The sequence below is a fragment of the Chlamydotis macqueenii genome, chromosome 4 (genome assembly GCF_036417535.1).
Source record: "Chlamydotis macqueenii isolate bChlMac1 chromosome 4, bChlMac1.mat, whole genome shotgun sequence".
Lineage (NCBI taxonomy): Eukaryota > Metazoa > Chordata > Aves > Otidiformes > Otididae > Chlamydotis > Chlamydotis macqueenii.
In genome coordinates, this window is record NC_141559.1 from 66,030,580 (window position 1) to 66,057,557 (window position 26,978).

Consider the following 26,978-nt stretch of genomic DNA (forward strand, 5'->3'; position numbering starts at 1 on the left):
CATTTTTCCCTTTGTGGGAAAGTCTTGATCACATTCAGAATTATGGTAGCAAAATAATCTGCAACCAAGATTTAGAAATGTCGGTTTGTTTTCCTGTTGCATTTTTTTTGTAGTTGTCCTAGGCTTTCATTTTGAATGTATCTGGTTCAGTCCTTTCACTATGGTAAACTAAGCTTGTCTGATTGATATAGGAGATATCAGTGTATGTATTGCCCTACTTTAAAAGAAATTACGCTTTCTGCCAATAGGAATCATGCAGGATGCATCTCATGTTTTATATGTGATAAAAAAAAAATCTTTTTCAGTGCCTGGGATGTCTAAGAAAGGACAGCAAATGCCCTTGAAGGATATAGTCAAAATACTGTGCTTAGAAGTTGATACCTTCAGTGTATTGCAATCCTATGAGTGCTCCCACAATAAATCTGCAGATTGTCAAAGTAACTTTGGTTTAGATTTTAGTACATTTGGTCAGATGGCAATTTTTAATAAAATGGTTAATTGATTGATGGCTTGCAGATACCAAAACACAAGGTATATGTGTGTTGCTGTATCTGGATTTAGGATATTTTATGTTAGCATCTTCAGGAACAGTACATTTTGTTGGATAATTCTGATTTTATTTTATTCTTTCATTCTGTTGGGATTTTTTCTAGTAGCGGAATTTATATGGCTAGTGAGTATTTCTGTTCTTTGAATTATTTCTTTGTGGAAACATTGGATTATTTTTCCTTGTGAGGTTTAGCTCTTGGACAGCACAATACAATTACCTATCTTTGTTATGGAGGGAAAATTTAAATTTAGGCATTCATCTGTAACTTTGCAAGTATATTTGAACTTAATGTAATTCTATACTTTTGGTCCACCTAAGACTTCATATGTGCAATCCTATTTTAATTGTATGAGGGATTTCATGAATACAGTGGTATATTCCATTCTCCATACTTTATCTGATGGCTGTATTTTAGTAAGTATCTGCTTACCACTGTTTATCTGACGTGGGAAATAACTATCTCAGTGAAAGCAGAACAGCTTAAGTGAACTGATTGCAGAAAATATTGAAGCTAGTGAGCAATGACTTCAGCATGATTTTTAACCTAGAGGACAGTTTTGAGGACATATTTAAATCTGGCACTTTAAAATGAGATTGGTAATTAGTTTACAAGGCCAATGATGCTAAATAGACACTACAATATAACCTTGCCACATGAAATTGCTTATGATGCTGTCTAAATGTGAAAGCAAATCTAGCAGTGTTCTGGAATTAATTAATTGCTATTACAGCAAGTGAAGGGTGCAGGTTTGGGCATCCTAGTCCGTGGAAGCATCTGAATTGCCTGAAGGAGAAGGTAGAGTTGAAATGCAGAGAGACTCTAAATGGCTTATTAAAAAGAGTGGAGTAACCAGTCACTTAGAGGTGGTAAGGAGAGTAGGAAGGTTCCCATTATTTTCCCCAGAAGTAAGGGAAAGTAGTTTAGTTGCTCAAACTCCCCGCTCGCAGTGATGCTACCTTAATACTGTATACTGTCTTCCCAGTGGCATAACTTTGTTTCCCTTGGGATGTGTTTCACAGGACCCAGGTGGTTTTATTTGTAGTACTGCTGGTATTTTATAATCCTGGCATCACACTGAGTGTGAATGTGGAGCTAGGACCTTCCATATTTCATAGGTGTTGGATTTTAGCTGCCACTAAAGTAATTTTATTTTTATTTTTTCCCCTAAGACTCTTTTCTGTGCAACTCCCTTGGAACACACCTTATCTTCCCCTCAGTTTTTGTTTCTAAATCCAGATTAATATTGTAACAATTTGAAATTATCATGAAGAGAAAATATTTTTCCATGGGAGAGTCATAATGTTCTTTAAGGCAAAGAAAAAGGAGCTAAATATACTGAAGTTACTCAACTTTTGCAAACTAATAATGTGTAGTAAGAAATTATGAATTACAAAAATTGTGACATAATCTTGCAATCAGACCCGACTTGGACTTCTTTTTGGAGGACATTATATGCTCCAGGACGTGTTTTATCATGCCACAGCAATCTTTATCAGCTTTTATAAGCCAGCTGCTATCCTAAGAGCAAACCACCCCAAATGTAGATGCAAGTGAGTGGCTCCCCCAGAGGCACATTCGTTCTTACAAAACAGACGGCAGTAAACTAGAGGGTATTGTCCTTCGGGGATATCAGTCTTGCATTCAGAGAAGGACCATCCTCTAAGGAGCAAAAGCCTGTGCCATTAATTTAATCCTGCTTTGGTTTGTGTTTACCCACCAAGCCAGCTCTTTAGTTTTCAAATGTTTCCGTTTTCATTATATTTATTTTCCAACATGCCAAATGTTCTGTGATTCATACTGACATTTTCAACTTACAAAATCAATTTAGACAAACTGGGTTAGATAATAGCAATTACTGAAGAGAAGGAACAAAATTTAATTAAGGTCTGAAATTTAAATCAGTGGTAAAGACAAAAACCCACCTAGAAAACCAGCCATGTGCTTGGATCTGACCTTGCATATACCTTTCCACAGAGAGAAAAATGTGTATATGTGAATGTTGGGCAGTAGTTGTCTAGACACAGTTAATCCTCCCTCATTTTTTTTTCTTCTCTAGGAACTCCACTACTTTTATTGAAGTATATGTATAGAAAGGAAATAATAAAACCTCTGTAAGTAGTTCATTTTCACTTAGTCTAACACAGTATATACTGTACTTTCCTCATTCCATTTTCTTGCAGATCTTTCAGATTTGCAGAGCAATGTGTATAACTTAACACTAGTGCCAGTTTTGCTTGGTAAAAATCAAATAATAAATCTTTTTCACCTCAGAAAATGTTTTGGTTTATTTCTGAAATAGGCACAGTTTCTCAAATATCCTTCACAATGTTTTAAAGGACATATGCAAAGAAGCAGCTGAAATCGCCAAACAGAAGCAAATTTTATGTTAAAAGCTGTCTCCAAGTAGTCTTCAAAATGACTTACACTCTTCTACTGTGTGCGCTCTTCACTACAGTGACATCCAGCACATTCCTATTTTTAGAAAAAAACGAAGTGCGATTTTAAGATAACACTGTTTTATTTGCACTTTGAAACATGTGAAACTGAACCAAGATTTGCAAGACTGAAGCTAATGCTGGATCTCAACTACAATGCAAAAAAAAAATGGGTGTTAGCAGCTGCAGTACGACCATGTTCTTACACCATTTTTTTTTGACAAGCAGGTATTTATAGTTTCAACATGCCCTTAGTTTTTTTGCATGCAAGGTAACATTTTATACAGCTCTAAAGGATAGTGTGAAATTGGGTCAGTCCCCAAAAGTTTGTATGAAAGTTTAGCAACTTGGTATTGTTGATACCCTGTGATTATCCGAACAACGTTGCAGGCTGTAAAAGGGAGTGAGAGAGGCAGAAAAATTGAATTTCTGTGAATGCAATAAAATGGATGAAGATTTCCTGGTTACACCAAGACTTCAGAGATGCTATCATAGCATCAGAAGATATAATTTAAGTGACTTTATCAAGAGGTACTGAAGATCAGTACCAGGAAGAAACATGAAATTTCCTGGGGGGAAAAAAAAACAGTATTCACAAGGCAGGCACAAAACCACATCAGTTGATGATCTGCTACAGATTTGAGGCTGTAGATTTGCAAACTGGAATGAATAATGGCATTATTTCAGACACATATACACTAAGAATCTTGATTAATGGTGTCACACCTTTTAAATTTTTGATTGTCTGATAGGCACAGTGTCAAAGGGAGAAGGATGGTGTTGATTTTTCTGCTCTTCATTAGTAATTGGACTGATACCACCAAACAACATTAGGATGGCCAATCAGCTATCTATAATGACAACAATTTTATATTACTGCTAAGTTGAGCTGGTTTTGAGCTAGTAATGATTACTGGAAATTGATGTTCTTTAAAGTCATACAGAAATAAAATAATTGTTCAAGGAAAATGTATTAATTAAATCAAGAGAGGTTCTATCTAACTAAGCCTCTGTAATACTGTGAAGGTATTGCTGATGGGACAAAGAGAAACTTGGTGGATGGCAATTGCTTTGAATTTCAAAAGACTCTGACAAACTTTTACATTCAGATTACAAGCTGAGATAAAGAACTTGGAATACTGAAAAGGATGTTGTTAAGAATAGTATCAGAAAAGCATATTTTTATGCTGAAGTGCTATGTAACTTGCCAGGCTTGTGACTGAGTTACCACAAAGATTATCTGCATTACCTGTTGCTTAAACTAAATTACTGCTTTTGAGTCTGACATTAGTGGGATACTGATAAAAATGTGACATTGCTTCTTTTATTGGATCTGTACTCAATGTATTGCAGCTGTTAAGTGTTTATCCCCACTGGGCCTATTGCTTTTAGTAGTGAGTCTCGTGCATCTGTTTGACATAATAAATCATCCATCTTTTACGTGTCCTTGCTCACATTATCCTAGCTAAAGGTTGTTTGCTCCCCTAGATTTATAAATATTAATATAGATAAAGAGTGGTGCGCACAACCTCAGGCACCCTGTTGCCAGCAGACTTTAACTGCTAGTGGTGATAGCCACTAACATTCTTGCAGCTTTTTTGTTTCAGGATGGTTATATTTTATATTTTTGCTGTCACTGAAATAATTCTCAGGTGGCTCTCAGCATTTGGACATTTCTGCTGAGTGAAGGACACCTACTTCCCAGAAGCCATGGTTCTGTGCATGGACATAGCCAAGGAAAAATGTATAGGCATTGTGACACAATGAAATAAAAAGACTACTTCAAAGTACAAAGCCAACCGCATCCTGGGCTGCATCGAAAGAAGCGTGGCCAGCAGGCCCAGGGAGGTCCATGTCGGCGACATGGACAGTGGGATAGAGTGCACCCTCAGCAAGTTTGCCGACGACACCAAGTTGTGCGGTGCCGTCGACACGCTGGAAGGGAGGGATGCCATCCAGAGGGACCTTGACAGGCTGGAGAGGTGGGCCCGTGCCAACCTCATGAAGTTCAACCAGGCCAAGTGCAAGGTCCTGCACCTGGGTCATGGCAATCCCAGGCACAAATACAGGCTGGGCGGGGAATGGATTGAGAGCAGCCCTGAGGAGAAGGACTTGGGAGTGCTGGTGGATGAGAAGCTTAACATGAGCAGGCAATGCGCCCTTGCGGCCCAGAAGGCCAACCACATCCTGGGCTGCATCAAGAGAAGCGTGGCCAGCAGGTCGAGGGAGGTGATTCTCCCCCTCTACTCTGCCCTGGTGAGACCCCACCTGGAGTACTGTGTCCAGTTCTGGAGCCCCCAGCACAAGAAGGACATGGACCAGTTGGAGAAGGTCCAGAGGAGGGCCACAAAGATGATAAAAGGGCTGGAGCACCTCTCTTATGAGGACAGGCTGAGAGAGTTGGGGCTGTTCAGCCTGGAGAAGAGGAGGCTCCGGGGAGACCTGATAACGGTCTTCCAGTACCTCAAGGGAGCCTACAAGAAAGATGGGGAAAGGCTGTTCAGTAGGGCCTGTTGCGATAGGACAAGAGGTAATGGTTTTAAAATAGAGGGGGGTAGATTTAGATTAGAAATTAGGAAAAAATTTTTTACGATGTGAGTTATAGAACACTGGAACAGGTTGCCCAGAAAGGTGGTGGAGGCCCCATCTCTGGAAACGTTCAAGGCCAGGCTGGATGAGGCTCTGAGCAACCTGACCTAGGCTGGGATGTCCCTGCTCCTTGCAGGGGGGTTGGACTAGATGACCTTTGAAGGTCCCTTCCAACCCTAACCATTCTATGATTCTATGATTCTGCTCTGATGAGACCCCACCTGCAGTACTGCATCCAGTTCTGAGCCCCCAGCATAAGAAGGACATGGACCTGTTGGAGAGGGTCCAGAGAAGGGCCAGAGAAATGGTCAGAGGGCTGCAGCACCTCTCCTATGAGGACAGGCTGAGAGCGTTGGGGCTGTTCAGCCTGGAGAAGAGAAGGCTTCAGGGAGACCTTATTGTGGTCTTCCGGTACCTAAAGGGGGCTTGTAAGAAAGATGGGGAGAAACTTTTTAGCAGGGCCTGTTGCGATAGGATGAGGGGTAGTAATTTTAAAATAAAAGGAGGTAGACTCAGACTGGATATAAGGAAAAAATTTTTTACAAATGAGGGTGATGGAGCACTGACACAGGTTGCCTAGAGAGGTGGTGGATGCCTCATCCCCGGAAACATTCAAGGCCAGGTTGGGCAGGGCTCTGAGCAACCTGATCTGGTTGGAGATGTCCCTGCTCCTTGCAGGGGGGTTGGACTGGATGACCTTTAAAGGTCCCTTCCAACCCAAACCATTCCATGATTCTACAAGGCTTTCCCTTTATTACTTCCCTGCTACTGTATTAATTTATTAAACATTACCCAGGAATGTCCCAGACACTGCAACTTAATCATCTGTACTCGTACCGTGGTCCCTGAGAAGCTTCCACCTGTGTACTAACTCGTTCTCTCCCCAGCAATTCCTGGGCATCATTGTCCTGGTTTTGGCAGGGATGGAATTAGTTTTCCTCTCAGTAGCTGGTGTGTTTTGGATTTCGGATGTCAAGAACGTTGATAAACACTCTGGTGATATGAGTTATTGTTAATGAGACCAAGGACACTGTCCGGCTTTCCAAATTTTGCTGATGTGCAGATGCAGGAAGCTGGGAGAAAGACGGACCAAATAATTGACCCAAACTGGCTGAAGAGAGTGTTCCATGCCATAAACGTAATGCTCAGTATATAAGTGAGGGTTGCCCATGGCGGGGGCATCTTCCTATCTCTCTCTTGCTTGCTGACATCGCTCTCTCTACCATGCTGGCTCCCTTTTGCTCCTTTGCTTGCTGCTCGGTCTTGTTTCCGTGATCGCTGCTCAGGATGGGCTGTATCAGTCATTGGGACATCGAGTGGTGAAAAATCATGCGTTGTTCGTTTTGTATATTTTAATATCCTTATTGTCGTGGTTTTGTTTAGTGAGGGGGGGCCTAAGGTGGTAGCTTCTGTAGGAAACTGCTAGAAGTCGCTCCCCTTTGTTCAGGGGACTTGGCCGGGCCTAGGGCGGACCCACTGCTGGCCAAGGCCGAGCCGATTGGTAGCAGAATGTCTCGTGATAACGCCTCTGCGATAACGTATTTAAGAATGGGAAAACAGAAAAAAAGAGAGAGAAGAGAAGATGTGAAGAAGCTGAACGGGGGCAGAGGTGCAGAGGGGGAGGCGCAGGCCTCATGGGCCTTGCAGGCCTCACCCTCTGGCCTCTCGCCAGGCAGCCGACTGGGCCCGACTCGGCCCGGCCCGGCTGCAAGAAGTGGAAAGGAGATGAGAAGTGAATAAGATGTAAAAAAAAGATCCTGAGAGACATCTACCAGCCTGTTGTGAGGAACGGCTGCAGACACCAAGGTCAGTTCTGAAGGAGGGGGAGGAGTAATGCGGCTCCTGGCCAAGATTCCCCTGCAGCCTGTGGTGACGACCATGGTGGAGCAGGTTGTCCCCCTGCAGCCCATGGAGGTCCACGGAGGAGCAGAGATCCACTTGGAGCCCATGAAGGACCCCGTACCGGGGGAGGTGGATGCCTGAAGGCAGCTGTGGCCCGTGGAGGGCCCGCTGGGACAGCTGTTCTGGAGAGACTGCACCCGTGGAAGAGATGACCCACGCCGGAGCAGTTCCATGAAGGACTGTGGCCCGTGGGAGGGACCCCACAATGGAGCAGGGGAGGAATGTGAGGAGTTCTTCCCCCGACCATGAAGCAGCGGCGTAAAACAACATATGATGAACTGACTGCAACCCCCATTCCCTCTTCCCCCCTGTGCCGCTCAGGGGGGGAAGGTAGTAGAGATAATGTTAAGCTTGGGAAGAGGGAGGGGTGGATGGAGGTTATCTTGTTCTCTGTCTCATTATCCTGCTGTTTGTAGTAATAAATGAATAGTTTTCCCCAAGTCGAGTCTGTTTTGCCCGTGACGGTAACTTTAAGGATTTCTCCCTGTCCTTATCTCAAACCTCGAGTCGTTTTTCCTTATATTTTCTCCCCCTGTTCTCTCGGAAGGTGGGGGGAGTGAGAGAGAGACTGCGTAGTCTGGTCCGATCGGGGCTGAACTACGACACTTATATTTTGTTATTATTATAGTTTTCCTTTGCTATTCTAGTAAACTGTCTTAATCTCAACCCAGGAGTTTTCATTTCTTCCCATTTCTCTCCCCATCCTAGGAGAGGGAGGGTTGATTGAGAAACTGTGTGGTGACTTGGGCTAAACCACAACAATCATTCAGGCATTAAAAACTGTTCAGAGATCATTCCCAAACACAGGTATGCTATCTTGGATGATAAGAGAGTTTGCTAACAGAGACATAGATCATTTCATGCTAGCACGTCGGTACTCAGGGACATTCCCAGGTATATTGCAGTTATTTGCATAAATGTACTTTTTCTGACTTCTGTGGTATAGTAGAGAGAGAATAGAAACTAACCGGGGGAACCAATATATTTAATCAGTGAGATTTTCACTGTATATAATTACTTAAGACTAGTCCAACTCTATGTTTAGAAGTGAATTAACACAGTGTTTAGTATACGGAGGATGTCGTATTGTGCTTGTGTCTGCGCTATCTCGTCGTCTGCCTGCCTGCTGCTGGTGCACTGGGCGATGTGACTAACATCTGCCAGCTGTTGTTTGTTCTTTCATCCTCTCCCCACTGAGAGCAGAGTGTGCAGTGAAGTGTAATACGTATTGAGAAAAGCCTATTGAAACAAATCTTCCATATATGTACACCAGAAAAGGCAGAATTTTTTGGTTTAGGCCAGCAGAGTTCAAATTACTGTAAGGTTCACAGCAGAAAACCAAACTTTATGCAGTTAGAAATTTGCCACCACAACTCTTCTGGTTCTTTCTGTGGCTTTTTATATAGCATATTTATATTTGCAAATATTGAAATGTAGATGAAACACCAGAAAGAAAAACCCCTTTTGTCTTTGGATCTTTCCTGAAGGGAAGCAATCTGAATTGTTTATATAGTATTTCAGAATGTGTAACACTATATGAGTAGCTGTTATTGAGGAATAGAGAGGATTCCTTTTCAAAAGAGCCAGTAATAAATGAGGCAGGATAAATCAATGAATGCATGTAACATTTTATTAAGTCCTATTCACTAACCACTAAATACATTTATTTAAAATTTTAATGGCAAATTTCACTTTATATTATAACCAAAGAGACTTTGCTCACTTCACTGTGCAAACAAGTCATCATTGCTAATTATGCATTGGTTAAATAAGGCAGCTTAAACTAAAGCCTGATTCTTAGTTTCCAATTTAGTATGTCAAGGAAGAACATCCTAACAGCTTAAAATAATGCAAAGGTAGCCAACCTGCAGGGTTTTATCTGTCTTTCACATTCTGGTCTTGTAAACATTTGCCTGGTATTGCATCTCGGTTGTTAAGTGGGTTCTTTATCAGTATTCACAGCATAATGGTCTAAGGAAAAGTTTCACAGCAGCTAAATATCTTTTAGCAAGCAGTACTGGTATTTTCTTCATGGTTTTGGTGTTCATATGCACATCTGTAAATCTTACCACATGAGTACCCCACAAAAGTAACGTGATGCTCCTACCTGCCTTGCTCCCACTGTGCAGGCTTTCTTTCTGGCCAGCCGTTCACGTGAAACCCCCTCTGATGTCATTTCAGTTGCTGCACAGCCCATGCTGGGACTGAAGTATTTGCAAAGGTGCCACAGAACCCTACTTAGAGACGCAAGCAGAGTTTGTTAAACACACAGTGAGCTATTTCAGCTGACAGTAAAGTACGGGCAGACAACACAGCTGCAAATGAGTATGGCAGAACAACTGCGCTTAAATTGCACTACGATTGCAGTGAACAGGGTATCTGTTGCTATCATTTGTAGGACTTGTTGCTTCTCTCAAGACAAGGTATAATTTTATTTCAGACCTTGTATACGTTTTCTTCACTGCTCAGGGAGAACTGTAGCCTTGGCTGCTATCCAGTTTCAGCTGTTGCTTGCTTTATTTTTCACCCTGAAACCCCTCTGCCTGCTCTGTAGTGGAAGGCAGTCTGGCTTTTCTTAATTAGTAGACTGTTTCATGTTCAGAGGAATGTAAAAGTCATCTTTCACTAGGAGCTGTTTCCAGCACTTCCCTTCCTAGGCTTTAACCAGGGAAATGCAAGAACCAGAAGTGTAATTTCATAGAAGATGCACAGTTAGCTAATGCTGTCTCCCTGAAGCATGCTTTATTTATTGCTTTTTAACGCATCATGAGCATTTATAGATGTCTAAGATTGCTTCTGAATAGGCGGTACAATTCAGAGTAAATGCCCACAGAGGAAAAATGGGTTTTCCTGTTGTTGATTAACATCTGGGCAAATTTTTGAAAGAGTATATAGAGGTTTAAGGAAGATTGCTTGGGTGACTACAGTGTTCTGGAGACAACTGAGGAGAAGAGAAAATGAATACCCCATTAGGTGCCATACCTATGCTTCTGAGGAAAACTTTCCCATATGGTAGTTGTTGGGGTCTTTCCACCCAAGTCTGGCAAACCATCTCCTTCATCAGTCAAAAGATATTAATGCACTCAGTTCAGGAAATCTTTGTTGTTATATGCCCTACTGTTTGACAGCTGATGGTTCTGTTCCCAGATGTACAGAGAGGATTTCATAGGAAGATCTGAGTGCTTTTATACCTGAAGGCACAAATCTCCACTTGGATATCGAGCCATTGACCACAACTCTTTGAGTGCAACCATCCAGCCAATTCCTTGTCCACCGAGTGGTCCATCCATCAAATCCAAGTCTCTCCAGTTTAGAGAGAAGGATGTCGTGTGGGACAGTGTCAAATGCTTTGCACAAGTCCAGGTAGATGACATCAGTTGCTCTTCCCCTATCCACCAGTGCTGTAACCCCATCATAGAAGGCCACCAAGTTGATCAGGCACAATTTGCCCTTAGTGAAGCCATGCTGGCTGTCACCATTCACCGCCTTATTTTCCATATGCCTTAACGTGGTTTCCAGGAGGATCTGCTCCATGACCTTGCCAAGCACAGAGGTGGGACTGACCAGCCTGTAGTTGCCTGGGTCTTTCTTGTTTCCTTTTTTAAAAATTGAGGTTATGTTTCCCCTTTTCCTGTCACTGGAAGCTTCACTGCATTGCCATCTCTTCTCCAGATCTGGCAGTTTCCTCAGGACCCACGGATGCATCTCATCAGGTCCCATGGACTTGTGCACCTTCAGGTTCCTTAGATGGTCTCAAACCTGCTCTTCTCCTACAATGGGTGGTTCTTCATTCTCCCAGTCCCTGCTTTTGCCTTCTGTGACTTGGGCACTGTGGCTAGAGCCCTTGCCTACGAAGACTGAGGCAAAACAGTTGTTGAGTACCTTATCCTTCTCCATGTCCCAGGTAACCAGGTCTCCCATTTCCTTCCGGAGAGGGCCCACATTTTTCCTAGTGTTCCTTTCATCCCTGGCATGCCTAAAGATGCTTATGTTGTTGCCCTTGATGTCCCTGCCCAGATTTAATTTTAGCAAGGTTTTAACTTTCCTAACCCGATCTCTGGCTACTCAGACAATTTCTCTGTGTTCCTCCCAGGCTACCTGTCCTTGCTTCCACTCTCTGTAGGCTTCTTTTTTTGTGTTTGAGTTTGTCTAGGAGCTCCTTGTTCATCCATGCAGGCCTCTTGGTGTTTTGCCTGACTTCCTCTTTGTTGGGATGCATTGCTCCTGAGCTTGGAGGAGGTGATATTAACCAGCTTTCTCGGGCCCCTCTTCCCTGCAGGGCTTTATCCCATGGAATTTTACATAGCAGATCCCTGAAGAGTTAAAAATTTGCTCTCTTGAAGTCCAGGGTAGTGAATTTGCTGTGCACCCTCCTTGCTCCCCTAAAGATCTTGAACGCTACCATTTCATGGTCACTGCAGCCAAGGCTGCCCTTGAGCTTCACATTCCTCACTGGCCTGTCCTTGTTGATGAGAGCAAGGTCCAGCATAGCACCTCTTCCTTTTGGCTCCTCTGTCACTTGCATGTGGAAGTTATCATCAGCACATTCCAGGAACCTCCTGGATTACTTGTGCCCTGCTGTGTTGTCCCTCCAACAGATATGGGCGTGACTGAAGTGCCCCCACCATGAGAACCAGGGCTTGTGACCATGAGGCTGCTCCTGTCTGCCTGTAGAGGGCCTTGTCTGCTTGCTCCTCATGGTCGGATGTCCTGTAGCAGACCTCCGCTATAACATCACTTGTCCTTGCCCTCCCTTTAATCCTGACCCATAAGGTCTCTTATCCGTCCCCCAGCTGAGCTCCAAGCTGGTAATTGACATAGAGGGCAACATCCTCGCCTTGTCTCCTCTGCCTATGCTTCCTAAAGAGCCCGTATCCTTCCATTCCAACTCTTCAGTCATAGGAGCCATCCCACCACATCTCTGTGATGCCAATAAAATCATATCCCTGCAGGAATGTGCACATGTAACTCCTCTTGTTTGTTCCCCGTGCCATGTGCATTTGTATAGAGGCATTTTAGTTGTTCATCGGATGAAGCTAACTTGCTGGCTGAAGTGAGTGGAATTCCTTTGTGCCATAAGCCCAGTAGAGCAGTTATTAAGTATACCGACAGTGCATGTAATAGTACACTCCAAAAATCTATGGGAACTATGTTGGTTTGCGAAATAGATTCTGATGTGAAGTTTCTGCAAAAAAATAAGTATTTCTGCATTATTTAAAGGCTTTGGTTTTCATCTAGAATCCCGTCTCAGAAAAGAATACTTATAAAACTTGATTCACCCCACAGGTTTATATTATATATTTGCAAGCATGGTGACGGAGTGTAATGCGCCAGACAAAAAATAAGTTGAAAATGTATTGTAGACTTAGTACATAAATTCAACTCGGGAGAATGTCAACTTTAGTTGTTAAACAAATAACCTTGCTCAGTGAATTCAGTCATTCTCTAAGGTGACTGGCACCTTTTTAAAATGTGGTTTATCAGTTTCAGTGTTTATAAAATACCAGAATTGAGACACCAATGTGTTGGAGTAGACTTTTTGTTTGATGTTGATGTTCTTACTGGCAAAAAGAGTGAGTCTAGTGTGGAATGAATAAATAAAGCAATGTTTGCGGACGCTTTTGTACTGAAGTAATGAGGGTCTACTGCCCACATACATCAAACTGCTGCGTAAGGATTTAAGGATAATCACAGGCTCTCCAGAAATAGTCTTTATTCTGTAGTTGTCTCTCTACTTAGTCCTGTTTCAATTGATCTTATTCCTGCCAAGCAAGTAAGTCATGGTCCATTAGATAGAGGGAAAGCATAAAGATCTTTGTTGAAAAACATTGTTACATCTTAAATGTCTAAATACTCCCTCCTTCAGTTGTTGACTGCAGACATAAACTGGGAATCAAGAGAGTTCAAGAAACTTAAAGAACTTATGAAAAATAATATAATCTTAATACTGAAATGGTTTAATTTTTAAGATATTGAGAAACACTCGCGATTTGCTGTCTGGCAGGAATAAACACGGCCAAACATCAGATGTTTGTCGTGAACCTTGTACCCCCAGGTGAGAACCTGTAACACACTAAGAGTGCTGTGGTGCTGACTCCTCCTTTTGTTGCCTGATCACCAAAGCTGTTTTGTTTCCTGTATGTAACAGTGCTTGTAGTCCATGCAGGACAAATTTTCTTTTCAGTCTGTTTATTATTTATAGTAAACTAAACAGGAGATTTACCTGGTGAAACTTAGACTGTCAAAAGAAAACTACTTTTTTTTTATTGGGTTTTAAAGTCTCTGCTGTAAGTGTTATTAGAGGATTATTTTGTCATTTTACTCCTTGGATTCTTTTCATTATGAAAAAGATTTCAGACTAAAAAAGGACAAACTTTCTCACTCAACCTGTTTTCTGAAAGATATTGACCAAGCGATTTTAGAAAATGTAATCTGAATACACAAAGATGTTCTTGCAGTTACCTCATTGTACAGGATCTTAGTAGGTCAGATGCTAAATAGATATTTAAACCATGAAAGAAATTTAAATTTCTGAGCTTCCTGTGACATAACTCTAGGATACATTTTTATTTAGCTCTCACACAGAGACACTTTCAAAGAGATACACAAAGGAGGGCAATGAGTTGGTGCTTCAAAAATCCAGATAGTCTATATTCCTCAATTGCTTGCTTTATGCCCTGTTACTTCAACGGACTTGTGTTTAAATAATCTTTTTGATTATTAGGTTTGTGTCTTTGGAAAATTGCTTTTCATTATCTACTTTGCTTTTCTAATATGCATATTTATCTTTTATTGCTTTCTTATAGGCTTTAATGAACTAGATTTGCACATACAAAATACATCTGTCTATTATCTAACATTGTATGTGGATTTTAGACCTATTCCATCTGTAATTAGTGTCCATTGCTTTTGAACATTTTTTAACAAGTTTTGCAATTTTAAGGAACTCTCTGTTTAATCAGGAAACTTAACAATAACTTTTTCTTTTTTAAATTCTATCTTCTATTGCTTTCTGAAAAGCTGATCTAGAAAGTCATGAATATGGTAATTTGTCTTTCTGAGCAGACTCTTTTTTATGCTATTTTTGTTCCACAATAGTTAGATATATAGTTCTAAGTCAGTAGGCACAGTGTGAGTGTAAAATGGAGAAATGGCTTTCTTTTTAAAAATTTAGCTGTGAAATGAAAATCATTAAGTGATAATAATACAAATATCATGTTTCTAAATTTTGCAGTGTTAATCCAAGCAGCTCATTCTAGTGTGAAATGATATTTCTTAATGAAGAATAATTTTTAAGCAGAGTTAATCTTCTAATGCAGGATAGCTGTCACTTAAATTTTGTGGATGAATGATTTTCAAGGAAAGAAGAGTTGTCAGAGGAACGTGTTAAGTAGAAAAGAGGGACTTGCAGTGAGTGGGATGAAGGTCAGACCCGGATTTCAGAAATACTGATTAGTACTTCTGTGTTTTTTAGAGATTCTTGCTTTTTAAATCAGGAAAAAGAAAATCTGCTTAGCCAAGAAGAGAATATACTAAGGACATCAGCCAAACCTTGAGAATAAATATCATGATGTGGCAGTGAAGATAAGGATAAAAAATATTTTAGAAGATAACGATGACAAAATGATGAAATGAAAACGTAATGACAGTTATATTGTGTTAGACTTAGTATTCAAAGAAATTCATACACTGACCAGTCATAGAAAGTACAGGAGAAATTGAGTGTATATTTAATATCTTTCCTTGACATGGCTTTTTAGGCTTCAGCAAGCAGATGTTTAAGAACTTCGCGAGCTGTAGATTTTCTCTAATTTACAATTACAGTGAATATTTCATTTTTTTTTCTAACCTTTTTAGTAATTTTCATTTTAATGACTTCCCCCCCCCCCCCCCAGAGTAGACTTTTGACCTCACAACATCCTATGACAACATCCTGTTATGACTTCTACAGTTAGTTATATGGTAGGCAGGAAAAGGACCCCTTCCCTTTGTTTTAAACTTGGTGTTTGATATTTTCACAGAGCATACTATGGTTTTGGTCCACCTCTCCATATATTTCTCTTTTCCAGGGTGAAATGTTACACAGAAATCACTCTGTGTAACTGTCCTTGCTATCCTTTCTTCTGAAAGTTTCTTCTTGCTCTGTATTGAGAGACTGGAAAATCAGCACTGTGCACAGTTCAAGAGATGAATGCCGTATATAAAGCCACAATGATGCTCTTCTGTTTTCTTGTCCTTTCCTAACAATTCCTGATGTTGTGTTTGCTTTTTTACCACTGACAATCACTGATGATACTTTCTGATAACTGACTCCTGAGTCTCTTCTAAATGGATGTAAGTAAATCACTGTGAATTCGTTTTTGTGCTCGGTAGGTTAATAATGGATTTAAGTGCTTTATTCTTATTGATTTTTTATTTTAACCTGCATATTCCTTTGTGAACTGCTGGACAAAAACCAACTGAGACAGGAATTAAAGAATTCCCGGCTGCAAATTCTGATTCTTCATATATTTTCTTGCAATATTATTTTATCATTTTGTCATTCAGACTCTTAATTGTGACAGTGGCTTGGTGGTGGTAACTCTTCAAACCTCACAGTAGGTTTATGAGAAACAATATTATCTGTATTTTTTAAGATTAAAACCCATTAAAGGCTTGGTCTGCTTCTTATTGTAGAGGAAAAGTTACAGAAATATAGCATTCTACTATGATCAGGTAGAGCGTGCACATAGTACAAGTGAAAACCTAAACCCCCAAAACATCAGGTTACAGCCCGCAGTCTTTGCCTTTGGTAAAGCTTAAATTAAGATTCATATTTAGCAAATTATTTCAGTGGGATTTTGGAAGCAACATGCAATGGTAAAATTGCATGACAACTATGACAAGGATTTTTCTACTGTGTTTAATGAGTTTCACCTGTCAAATCCAGCAAACCTCTGGGAATGTTTTTGACAATAAGCTCTCTGATGCAGTAACAAAGGAGCTGGCTCTTGCTGTGTTGGCACAGTTAGGATGCAATGTAGGCGAGAAGTGTTAAGCAAAGAAATTCTTACTAACAATAGATAAATAAGGTTGATAATTACACCACAATCTATTATCCAGTACTATGGAATACATAAACTCTTTTTACAAGCAAGCAGGAGCAATACAATTGTAAACTATACAAGATATTTTCAATATGTGATGAAGAGAGACCAAGTTATCCACAGGCTTTCAGCCTGTAATCTTACCCAGGTTGCAAGGATGTCTATCTGTATCTTAGGTGGTTTTTCTTTTTATTTGTATTACTTCCTTGAAAATGAGGTGACCTACTTCTCTGTGAGACTGTGTTAAATATATTTGTTGGGCTTCACAATCTACACTGTGAGTTACTAGTCAAACAAATATTTCATTTCAGCAGCTCTAAAAAGGTGAGAGGATTCTTTATTTCTGCTACCTGCTTGGTTGCTGATAGAAAATGCTTCCAGACACAGGAAGGCCCCCTTCCAGTTTCATTCAACTTATGTCATGTTAGCAGAAATATTAATACTGTGCACAGTAGTGTGAACTATTTATAATGCATAATGTTGTATTATATATAGATACTTAAAATTAAATTGTAGCACACATCTGTGTAGTCTTACATGGTATTGACATGTTGTAAAACATTATAAAGGTGTATAACTTCACCGTAAAGTAGGCTACAGTTGGTTCTAAAGTTTTCTGTCAAGTATTATTACCTTTGTTAGGCAATATAGCTTTATATAGCTGTTTTATCTGCTATGAGAATTATTATACTCTGAAGAATATATGGACATATAAATAAAACTCCAGGTTGGCATATAAATGACAATATAGAACATAAAAATCTCTTGTAGGTCAGACTGAAGTTCATTTAGCTCTATATCTTAGCTTTGTCAATGGTCATGATGTTTAGAGGAAGTAAAAAATAAGAAAAGCATATATTGGGATGTCCTAGGAATGCTCTCTGATTCCCAGCAATTTACAATTCAAGGACTTCCTGAACAGGAGATAATGTCATTGTATTTAATAGTTCCTGATGTATTTTTCATCTATGAATTTTTAAAGCTGTTAGGGTTGGAAGGGACCTTTAAAGGTCATCTAGTCCAACCTACCTGCAAGGAGCAGGGACATCTCCAACCAGATCAGGTTGCTCAGAGCCCCATCCAACCTGGCCTTGAATGTTTCCAGGGATGGAGGATCCACCACCTCTCTGGGCAACTGTTCCAGTGTTCCACCACCCTAAGTGTAAAAAGTTTTTTTCCTTATATCCAGTCTGAATCTGCCTCCCTCTTTTTAAAAAACATTACACCTCATCCTATCACAACAGGCCCTGATAAAAAGTTTCTCCCCATCTTTCTTGTAGGCCCCCTTTAAGTACTGGAAGATTGCTCTAGGGTGTCCCAGAGCCTCCTCTTCTCCAGGCTGAACAGCCCCAACTTTCTCAGCCTGTCCTCATAAGAGAGGTGCTCCAGCCCTTTTATCATCTTCATGGCCCTCCTCTGGACCCTCTCCAACAGGTCCATGTCCTTCTTATGTTGGGGGCTCCAGAGCTGGATGCGGTACTCCAAGTGGGGTCTCACAAGAGCGGAAAAGAGTGGAAGAATCACCTCCCTCAATCTGCTGGCCACTCTTCTTTTGATGCAGCCAAGAATGCAGGTGGCTTTCTGCCAACGCTGCCCCTAAGTCCTTCTCCTCAGGGCAGCTCTCAGTCCATTCTCCACCCAACTTGTATTTGTGCTTGGGATTGCCTTGACCCTTGTGCAGGACCTTGCACTTGGCCTTGTTGATCTTCATGAGGTTTGCATGAGCCCACCTCTCCAGACTGTCAAGGTCCCTCTGGATGGCATCCCTTCCCTCCAGCCTGTCGACCACGCCACATAGCTTAATGTTGTCAGTGAACTTGCTGAGGGTGCACTATATCGCACTGTCCATGTTACCGACATGTGTGTTAAACAGCATTGGTCCCAGTACCAACCCCTGAGGAATGCCAGTTGTCACCGGTCTGTACTTGGATATTAAGCCATTGACCACCACTCTTTGAGTGCAGCCGTCCAGCCAATTCCTTGTCCACCGAGTGGTCCATCCGTCAAATCCAAGTCTCTCCAGTTTAGAGAGAAGGATGTCGTGTGGGACAGTGTCAAATGCCTTGCACAAGTCCAGGTAGATGACGTCAGTTGCTCTTCCCTTATCCACCAGTGCTGTAACCCCATCATAGAAGGCCACCAAGTTGGTCAGGCACGATTTGCTCTTAGTGAAGCCATGCTGGCTGTCACCATTCACCTCCTTATTTTCGATATGCCTTAACGTGGTTTCCAGGAGGATCTGCTCCATGACCTTGCCAAGCACAGAGGTGGGACTGACCAGCCTGTAGTTCCCAAGATCTTCTTGTTTCCTTTTTTAAAAATTGAGGTTATGTTTCTTCTTTTGCAGTCAATGGAAACATCACCAGAGTGCCTTGACTTCTCAAATAGGATGGACAGCGCCTTGGCAACTTCATTCGCCAGTTTCCTCAGGACCCACGGATGCATCTCATCAGGTCCCATGGACTTGTGCACCTTCAGGTTCCTTAGATGGTCTCAAACCTGCTCTTCTCCTACAGTGGGTGGTTCTTCATTCTCCCAGTCCCTGCTTTTGCCTTCTGCGATTTGGGCACTGTGGCTAGAGCCCTTGCCTACGAAGACTGAGGCAAAAAGGTCATTGAGTACCTTATCCTTCTCCATGTCCCAGGTAACCAGGTCTCCCATTTCCTTCCGGAGAGGGCCCACATTTTCCCTAGTGTTCCTTTCATCCCTGGCATATCTAAAGATGTTTTTCTTTCTTTGATGTTTCTGGAGAGATTTAATTCTATCAGGACTTTAGCCTTCCTTTCCTGGTCTCTGGCTGCTCAGACAATCTCTCTAATCTTCCCAAGCTACCTGTTGTTGCTTCCACTCTCTGTAGGCTTCCTTCTTCTGTTTGAATTTGTCCAGGAGTTCCTTGTTCATCCATGCAGGCCTCTTGGTGTTTTGCCCGACTTCCTCTTTGTTGAGATGCATTGCTCCTGAGCTTGGAGGAGGTGATCCTTGAATATTAACCAGCTTTCTCGGGCCCCTCTTCTCTGCAGGGCTTTATCCCATGGTGCTTTGGTAAGCAGATCCCTGAAGCGCCCAGAATCTGCTGTCTTGAAGTTCAGAGTAGTGAGCTTGCTGCGGTCCCTCCTCATTGCCCTAAGGATCTTGAACTCCAGCATCTCATGGTTGCTGCAACTAAGGCTGCCCTTGAGCTTCACATTCTGCACCAGCCCCTCCTTGTTGGTGAGAATAAGGTCCAGCATAGCACCTCTCCCCGTTGGCTCCTCTGTCACTTGCATGCGGACGTTATCGTCAACGCATTTCAGGAACCTCCTGGATTGCTTGTGCCCTGCTGTATTGTCCCTCCAACAGATATCAGTGTGGTTGAAGTCCCCCATGAAGACCAGGGCTTGTGACCATGAGGCTGCTTCTGTCTGCCTGTAGAAGGCCTTGTCTGCTTGCTCCTCATGGTCGGGTATCCTGTAGCAGACCCCCGCTATAACATCACCTGTCCTTGCCCTCCGTTTAATGCTGACTCATAAGCTCTCGCTCAGCTCCTCATCCATCCTTAGGTGGAGCTCCATGCCCTCCAGCTCGTCGTTGACATAAAGGGCAACACTCCCTTCCTCATCTCCCTGCCTATCCTTCCTAAAGAGCCTGCATCCCTCCACTCTAAGACTTGAGTCATAAGAGCCATCCCACTACGTCTCTGTGAAGCCTGCAAGATCGTAGCCCTGCAGGCATGCACACATCTCTAACTCTTCTTTTTTGTTCCCTGTGATACATGTTGTAGCATAGAGACACTTAATCTGGGCCTCAGATGAAGCTGACTTGCTGACTAGAACAGTTGGAATTCCCTTCAGCTGCACTTTAGGTGCTCTCATACTTACCTGCAGTCCTTCCGGAGGTTCTGGGCACCTGTTGCTGGCACTGGTGCCGCACTGAAAGTAGTAGGATGGATTGTGTTTCCTTCCCCAGCAACGTTAGTGTAAGGCCTTCTTTACCAGTCTGGCAAGCCTTTGGCTGAAGATGCTCTTCACCTTCTGTCAGGTGGACCTCATCAGCTTGTAGTAGACCAGGCTTCTCAAAGCGCATCCTATGGTCTAAGTAGCCAAACCCCTGACTGGGACACTATTCCTGTAGCCATTTGTTGAGTTGCCAGATTTGACTTGCTCTTTCAGGCATCTTCTCTTTGACCAGGAGGACAGATGAAAAGACTACATGTGCCCCACAGTCCTTAACCGTTGCTCCTGGGACTCTGTAATCCTTCTTTGTACTCCTCAGGCTGCTCCTGGCTGTGCCACTGGTGCCCATGTGAAACAGCAGCGGTGGATAATAGTCCATGGGATGTATGAGGTTTGATAGTCTCTCAGTGACATCCCTGATACAAGCCCCCGATAAGCAGCACACCTCTCTAGAGATGTGTGATTTTTTGATTAATATCTTTATTGTTTGATGAATTTGCAGCATTCTGTGAAAAACAGCTTTGTAACTTAACTATACAGTGTGTGAAGATATTTCTTTCTCCACCTGCTAGTTTCATTGAGTGTCCTCTAGATTTTCAGCTGAGCAACTGTTCTTTGTTTTTATGTTTTGCTATATTTTGTACAGAAGTCTATTCTTTATCTTTGATCATGCTCCTTGTTCTTCTCTGTCCCTCATATATTTCTGCTACAAATTGAAACCAAACAAACTATTTTCCTTGGTTTTTTTTTTGGTTTTTTTTTGTTTTTTTTTTATTTCAGGATATCTGATATTTAGGACCATCCTTTGGAAAATTTGGTTTGTAGCTGTTTTTACATTTCTCAAACTCATTTCACTTGTAAAAGAGCAATGGCTGTTTGAATTTGCAACCATTGTTCCATACTTTTAAAATAAATATTCTTATTTTTTTGTGTAGTAGAAGTTTCTTTTGCACGAAAAATGTGTGCTGAAGAGCAGATATCTTCATAAAGATTTCCTCTTTTTTAGTTGTTATTAAAGGTAAAAAATAAGTCCTGTCTGTAACTTGATTTGTTTTACAGTAGTTGAGTTTTCAATTATGTTATCAAATGTTTTGTCCCTTGAGAACACTTAAGTCATATGATCTATTTGTTTTAAATGAGCTTAGACTATTTTATCTTTTCAGGAACTGTTCAGAGACATGTTGAGAGATGGCACAGAAGTATATGTTTTCATTACACATAAGGGTTCTCTGACACAAACAAATTGAGATTTATTATCCTTTGTGGGCTAAACTGTAATGTTTTATGTAGTTTTTAGCTACCGTAGAGAGTATTTCTGTATTTTTCTGAGGGTATGCACATAATACCACAGACACAGCTTTTAAATCTTTTTATTAAACTAAACATTTTGACAGTTTTATTAAACTAAAATGGTGTTTGTTTATTTTTATCTTCTTCCTTCCTGTAGGGTCACGTAGACGCATGGGTCTGTGGCTTTTTTGAGTTTAATAAGGCACTATGCTTTGTTCTTTTGAGGGGTCAGTCATGGATATACCAGGTGAGCATTGATAGAAGAGGCTTCTAAGGTTATATAAATCCATCATGTCATTTACAGCCGCATCTCCAGTCTTCATTGCTGTGATAAAGGGCTTTCGGATAAAAATAGTATTTTTTAAAGTATATTTTTAGTCTGGTCAGCAATGGAATTGAATCAAGGAAAAGTAAAAAAGTTTTAGACTTTTCAAGGAATGAATATGTGTGTTAAAATAACAAGGCTTCTCTTTTATACATTCAGTAAAAACCCTGGCCTAATTTCAGAAGCCTTTTAGACAGTGAGGAGCTGCTGTTGATGTCATTTTTCTCAATGTTGACTGAACTATATTGCAGAGTGAGGAATGCACATTCACTAATTTATCTGCAAAAGAGATTTAACTGCAAATCACAGGCATCAGTTTCTTAACCCTTGCATAACAGGAGGTGGGAACAACTTGTCTCAGAATGTCATGGGCTGAAATCTTGGGAGAATGAAGATCTGCATCTCTACTTCTCCTCTCCCTGGGTGTATTAGTCAGTCCCACTGATGGGTAGAACTAACCCTTCATTCACCACCGTATATAAAACTATTTGAACAAAAATTTAAAGCACAATATGAGACCATTATAACTAGGAGTCAATATTTTTACTTTTCTGTAACAATATTTGAGATTTTTTTTTGTTCTCAAAGTGTGCAAATCATACTCTAAGCAAAATTGTATTCTGTTTTGCCACATTTTAACGATGTTCATATAACTTTCAATAATCTGTACCTTTCCTTGTTTACAAAGCAATCTATGTCTTTTTCAGGAAAAAATGTCTTAAATCACTAAACAGTAAGCTCTTTCATCTAAATAAAGTAATTTTTAATAAATAATGTAATTGGTAAATAAAAATTTCCTTTTCTGTGTGCATTAAAAGTGACAAATAGGAATCAGGCTCTGGGATGACTTTGAACAGATGTTTTTCTGATGGCATGACTCTCAATCTATAGGATAATGACCTACTTGGATAAAATTGTGACTCTTGCGCTAATGAAGGATGAAGAACTAAGGAAGAGAAAAGAGGTCTTCCATGTTCTTTTAAAAAACTGAGTTTTGTCCACTAGGTGTGAGGTTTTTATGGGAAAGTGGCCATCTTGAAGAACATTCTTAAACAGACCGCTACAGCGTATCATTGGTCAAAGAATGTGTCTTTCAAACTAAGTCTTTTTATAGAATTTCTTTTGTAAATCGTTACAACTGCCCTTAATGGTGCTACCTGTTTGTGGATATAGGTATGATGGCAGCTGAAAAAGGTGGAAACAGAATGGGACAAAGAAACAAAAGACAGGAGGAGTGAAAACATACAACTGTACTGTCAAAGTTGTAAAATATGGGGTTTTTTTTAAGGAAAACGTATTGCTGCTACTTCATTATGCCTTTTTCCCCTTCCATCCACTTTTAAGGGATATGTTGCATTTGAAGAACAATTTTAAATAGAAATTCAGAGTCATTTTTTTTTCTTAGTATTCAGCTATAGACATAAGAATTTAGTATCTGAATCTAAGAAACATATTCAGTGAAGTATGTCATAGAACATGCCACTTAAAAATACCATTATGATGGGAAAATTCCATTATCCCCTTTGAAGATAGGTTAAATGTGATTCCAAATGTAAATTTTTAAAACCCACAAATGACTGTCCCATGTAACGGCTACTCAGGGAACCACAAGGAAAGAAAAAAAATGTGAGTTGATTTGAAAGAGTACACAGGATCCAGTTCAAAATGTTACTGTCAAAGGGCTACTCTCCAACTCTTTAGGTCACTATAATGTAATTAGTTTCAATATTCTGACAAGAATAGCAGAATTCTTTATATTACTGCCTAACTTGAAAAGATCTATGTTAAAATGAGGAGTTCAACAAAAGGAAATTGAAAGCACCATTCTCAAGTGTAAAGTACATTCAGATGTAAAAGGGATAATTTTAATTCTAAAATATCAAATTAGAGGCTCAGTAAAAATCCATACTACCGTACCAACCAGATTTTAGTGGGGAAATAAATGATGTCATTAAATAGAAGGGTCAAAGAAATTGCTAAGTCAGAAATTGGTATTCAAAAGGTCCAAGAAAGGAAACTAGAAAAGTCTACATACTGTGCTTAACTGTAAAACCATTACAACATCCCAATAAAATCTTGAAAAATAACTTCCTAAAGGCATAAAGTACTATCAAGAATGTTGTTCGCCATGTTTCAGCAGCAGAAAGCCTTACAGAGAGTCTACAGGACCAGCAGGGTCTATAGGGTAGTCTTCTCCGGAGGGACAGTAAAACCATCTTATTGCCTCCTGTGAAATGAGAACCTGTTTGATTCTTTACATTACAAACAATATTTAAAGAACTGAAATGGTAACACTCAGCAAAGGTACTGGAATTAACTAAATGGGAGAGATTATCAAAGCAAATCACAGCTCAAAGCATCACTAGCAGGAGAAATAGTTGGAGGAGGGAGAGGTGCAAGGTAGTGCTAACAGGAGAGGCAGGCAGAGGGGACTAGCTCATACAAAGTTAAACTAATGCATCAAATGATTTTTTAAAGAGCTTTGCTCCTCAGTATGACTCAAAACATTGATTAAAATAAAGTAGGAAACAGTTCACATAGAACACACTGACTCTCCAAAGTCTGTGAAATACTATTGCTGTAGTTATATACTTAAGGGTATCTCCATTACCCTGTTTGTCTTTTCAGAGATTTCTTTTTGCATTTAATGAAAAAATATAGTTTTTTAATCCCTTGATTGATAATTGCAAATGGTGAAAAATAGGTCACATTAACAGAAAACCTAAAGTAGTTTCCAGGCTTTATACATAAGGATTATAACCACTGTTTTTTTTTGCAGTGACCTCCTTAAATCTGAATCTTATTGTCATTCATGCTATCACAATCCTGACAAAAGCGGACAGCAGGGGAGGGAGAAGTTCCACTTAGGGAAGAGCAAAAGGCCAGAACGAAAGAATTGCAGGAGAATGTTGAATGAATGGGTGATAAAATGTCAATACTCCTAAAGTAATGTATATGTTAAAAACAATCCTCCCATTACATCTGCAATGATGTGCTGTGTTTTTGGTTTTATTGCTCAGGAAATCACTGTGAATTGTAATAGGTTGTGCTCTGAAAATGTCACCTCAGTGCTGAGTAGCTATCAAAAAAGCAAATATGACATTAAGAATTACTAGGAAAGGAAAAGAGAACAAAAGCAAATATCATTATATCACTGTATGAATCTATTGCCTTTATCTTGAATCCTGTATGCTGTTCTGATGTCTCAAAAAGGACAAAACAAAGCTAGAAAGGGTATGGAGAAAGACAGCATAGATGATCAAAAGTACAGAAAGGGACAAGGACATGTCTAAGTAGATCAGGGCTCTTCAGTCTTTAAAAAAATGACTAATGAGGGGGAAGGTGGGTGATGAGATAGGAGGCTATAAAAGTGAGTGGCATGAAGGGACATAAAGAGGTTCATTGTTTCTCATGATTAAAATATAAGGAGTGAAATTACCATGTGGCAGAGTCAGAATGCATCAGGGATGTACCTGTGTCATGGTTTAGCCCCAGACAGGAGCTAAACAGCATGCAGCTGCTCGCTCACCCTCCCTGACAGGGGAGAGAAAATACGATGACAAACTTGAGGGTCAATATAAGGACAGGGAGAGATCATTCAGCAGTTACCGTCACAGGCAAAACAGACTCGACTTGGGGAAAATTAATTCAATTTTATTAACAATCAAACCAGAGTAGAATACTGAGAGATAAAACCAAATCTTAATAATACCTTCCCCTCACCCCTCCCCTCTTCCCAGGCTTAAGTTTACTCCCAAAGTTTCTACCTCCTCCCTGCCAGCGGTGCAGGGGAACGGGGATTGCAGTCAGTTCATCACATGTGGTTTCTGCCGCTCATTCCTCCTCAGGGGTAGGACTCCTCACACTATTTCCCTGGTCCATTGTGGGGTCTATCCCACGGGAAACAGTTCTGCACAAACGTCTCCAATCTGAGTCCTTCCTGTGGGCTGCAGTTCTTCATGAACTGCTCCAGCATGAGTCCTTTTCCATGGAGTGCAGTCCTTTGGGAATAAACTGCTCCAGCATGGGCTTCCCACAGAGTCACAGCCTCCTTCAGGCATCCTCCTGCCCCGGCATGGGGTCCTCCACGGGCTGCAGGTGGATCTCTGCTCCTCTGTGGGCCTCCTTGGGCTGCAGGGGGACAGCTTGCCTCAGCAGGGGCTGCACCACAGGCTGCAGAGGAATTCTGGCAGGAGTAACTCCTCCCCCTCCTTCTTCGCTGACCTGGGTGCCTGCAGGATTGTTCCTCTCATGTATCCTCACTCCTCTTCTCTTTACTCTGCTAGACTGGGCCCTCTGCTAGACAGCCGCCTGGCAGGGAGTCTGGGTGCTAGGCCCACACCTCCCCCCTCTCTCCCCACGCTCTTGCTTTGTTTTCCCCTTCTTAAATATGTTATCACAGAGACGTTATCACTGTCGCCGATTGGCTTGGCCCCAGCCAGTGGCAGGTCCACCTTGGAGCTGGCTGGCTCCAATGGACAAAGGAGAAACTTCGATCAGCTTCTTGCAGAAGCCACTCTGGTAGCCCCCTTGCCACCAAAACTCAACACAACTTATCACAGTGCACATAGTCAACTTGTAAATAACACTTATTTTGGCTAAAGCTTAGAAGAATTCAAAAAAGCAGATTTATCAATTCATGGAAGAGAAATCCAACAAGGCAGCTATGCAGGAAATTTACCTCTGGCTCAGAAAGCCATGGCTAAAAACAACAAGGATATCTTGAAGGAAATATCACTTTTCAAGTCTTCTCCACGCATCTACTTCTGGCTGCTAGTGGAGATAGGATACTAAGTTGGAAGTATGTTTGCCCTGCCCCAGCACAAAAAGTTGTTAAGTAATCGAGGTGGCTTGTGCTGGCTCTGAAG

At 41.1% G+C, this 26,978-nt stretch overlaps 1 protein-coding gene across 7 annotated transcripts in view; it reads left to right on the forward strand.

The window, feature by feature from the left end:
• Positions 1–26,978, forward strand: part of KCNIP4 (potassium voltage-gated channel interacting protein 4) — a 457,716-nt gene that overhangs the window by 145,243 nt on the left and 285,495 nt on the right. Inside the window, exon 2 of one of the 7 annotated variants that reach the window (XM_086746791.1) lies at positions 18,911–19,016. The exons of the other annotated variants lie outside the window; for them this stretch is intronic. Within the exon in view, the coding sequence (XP_086602917.1) occupies positions 18,914–19,016 (103 nt within the window). The 5' untranslated portion in view covers positions 18,911–18,913. The remainder of the gene's footprint in view (positions 1–18,910; positions 19,017–26,978) is intronic. 7 annotated transcript variants of the gene reach the window in all.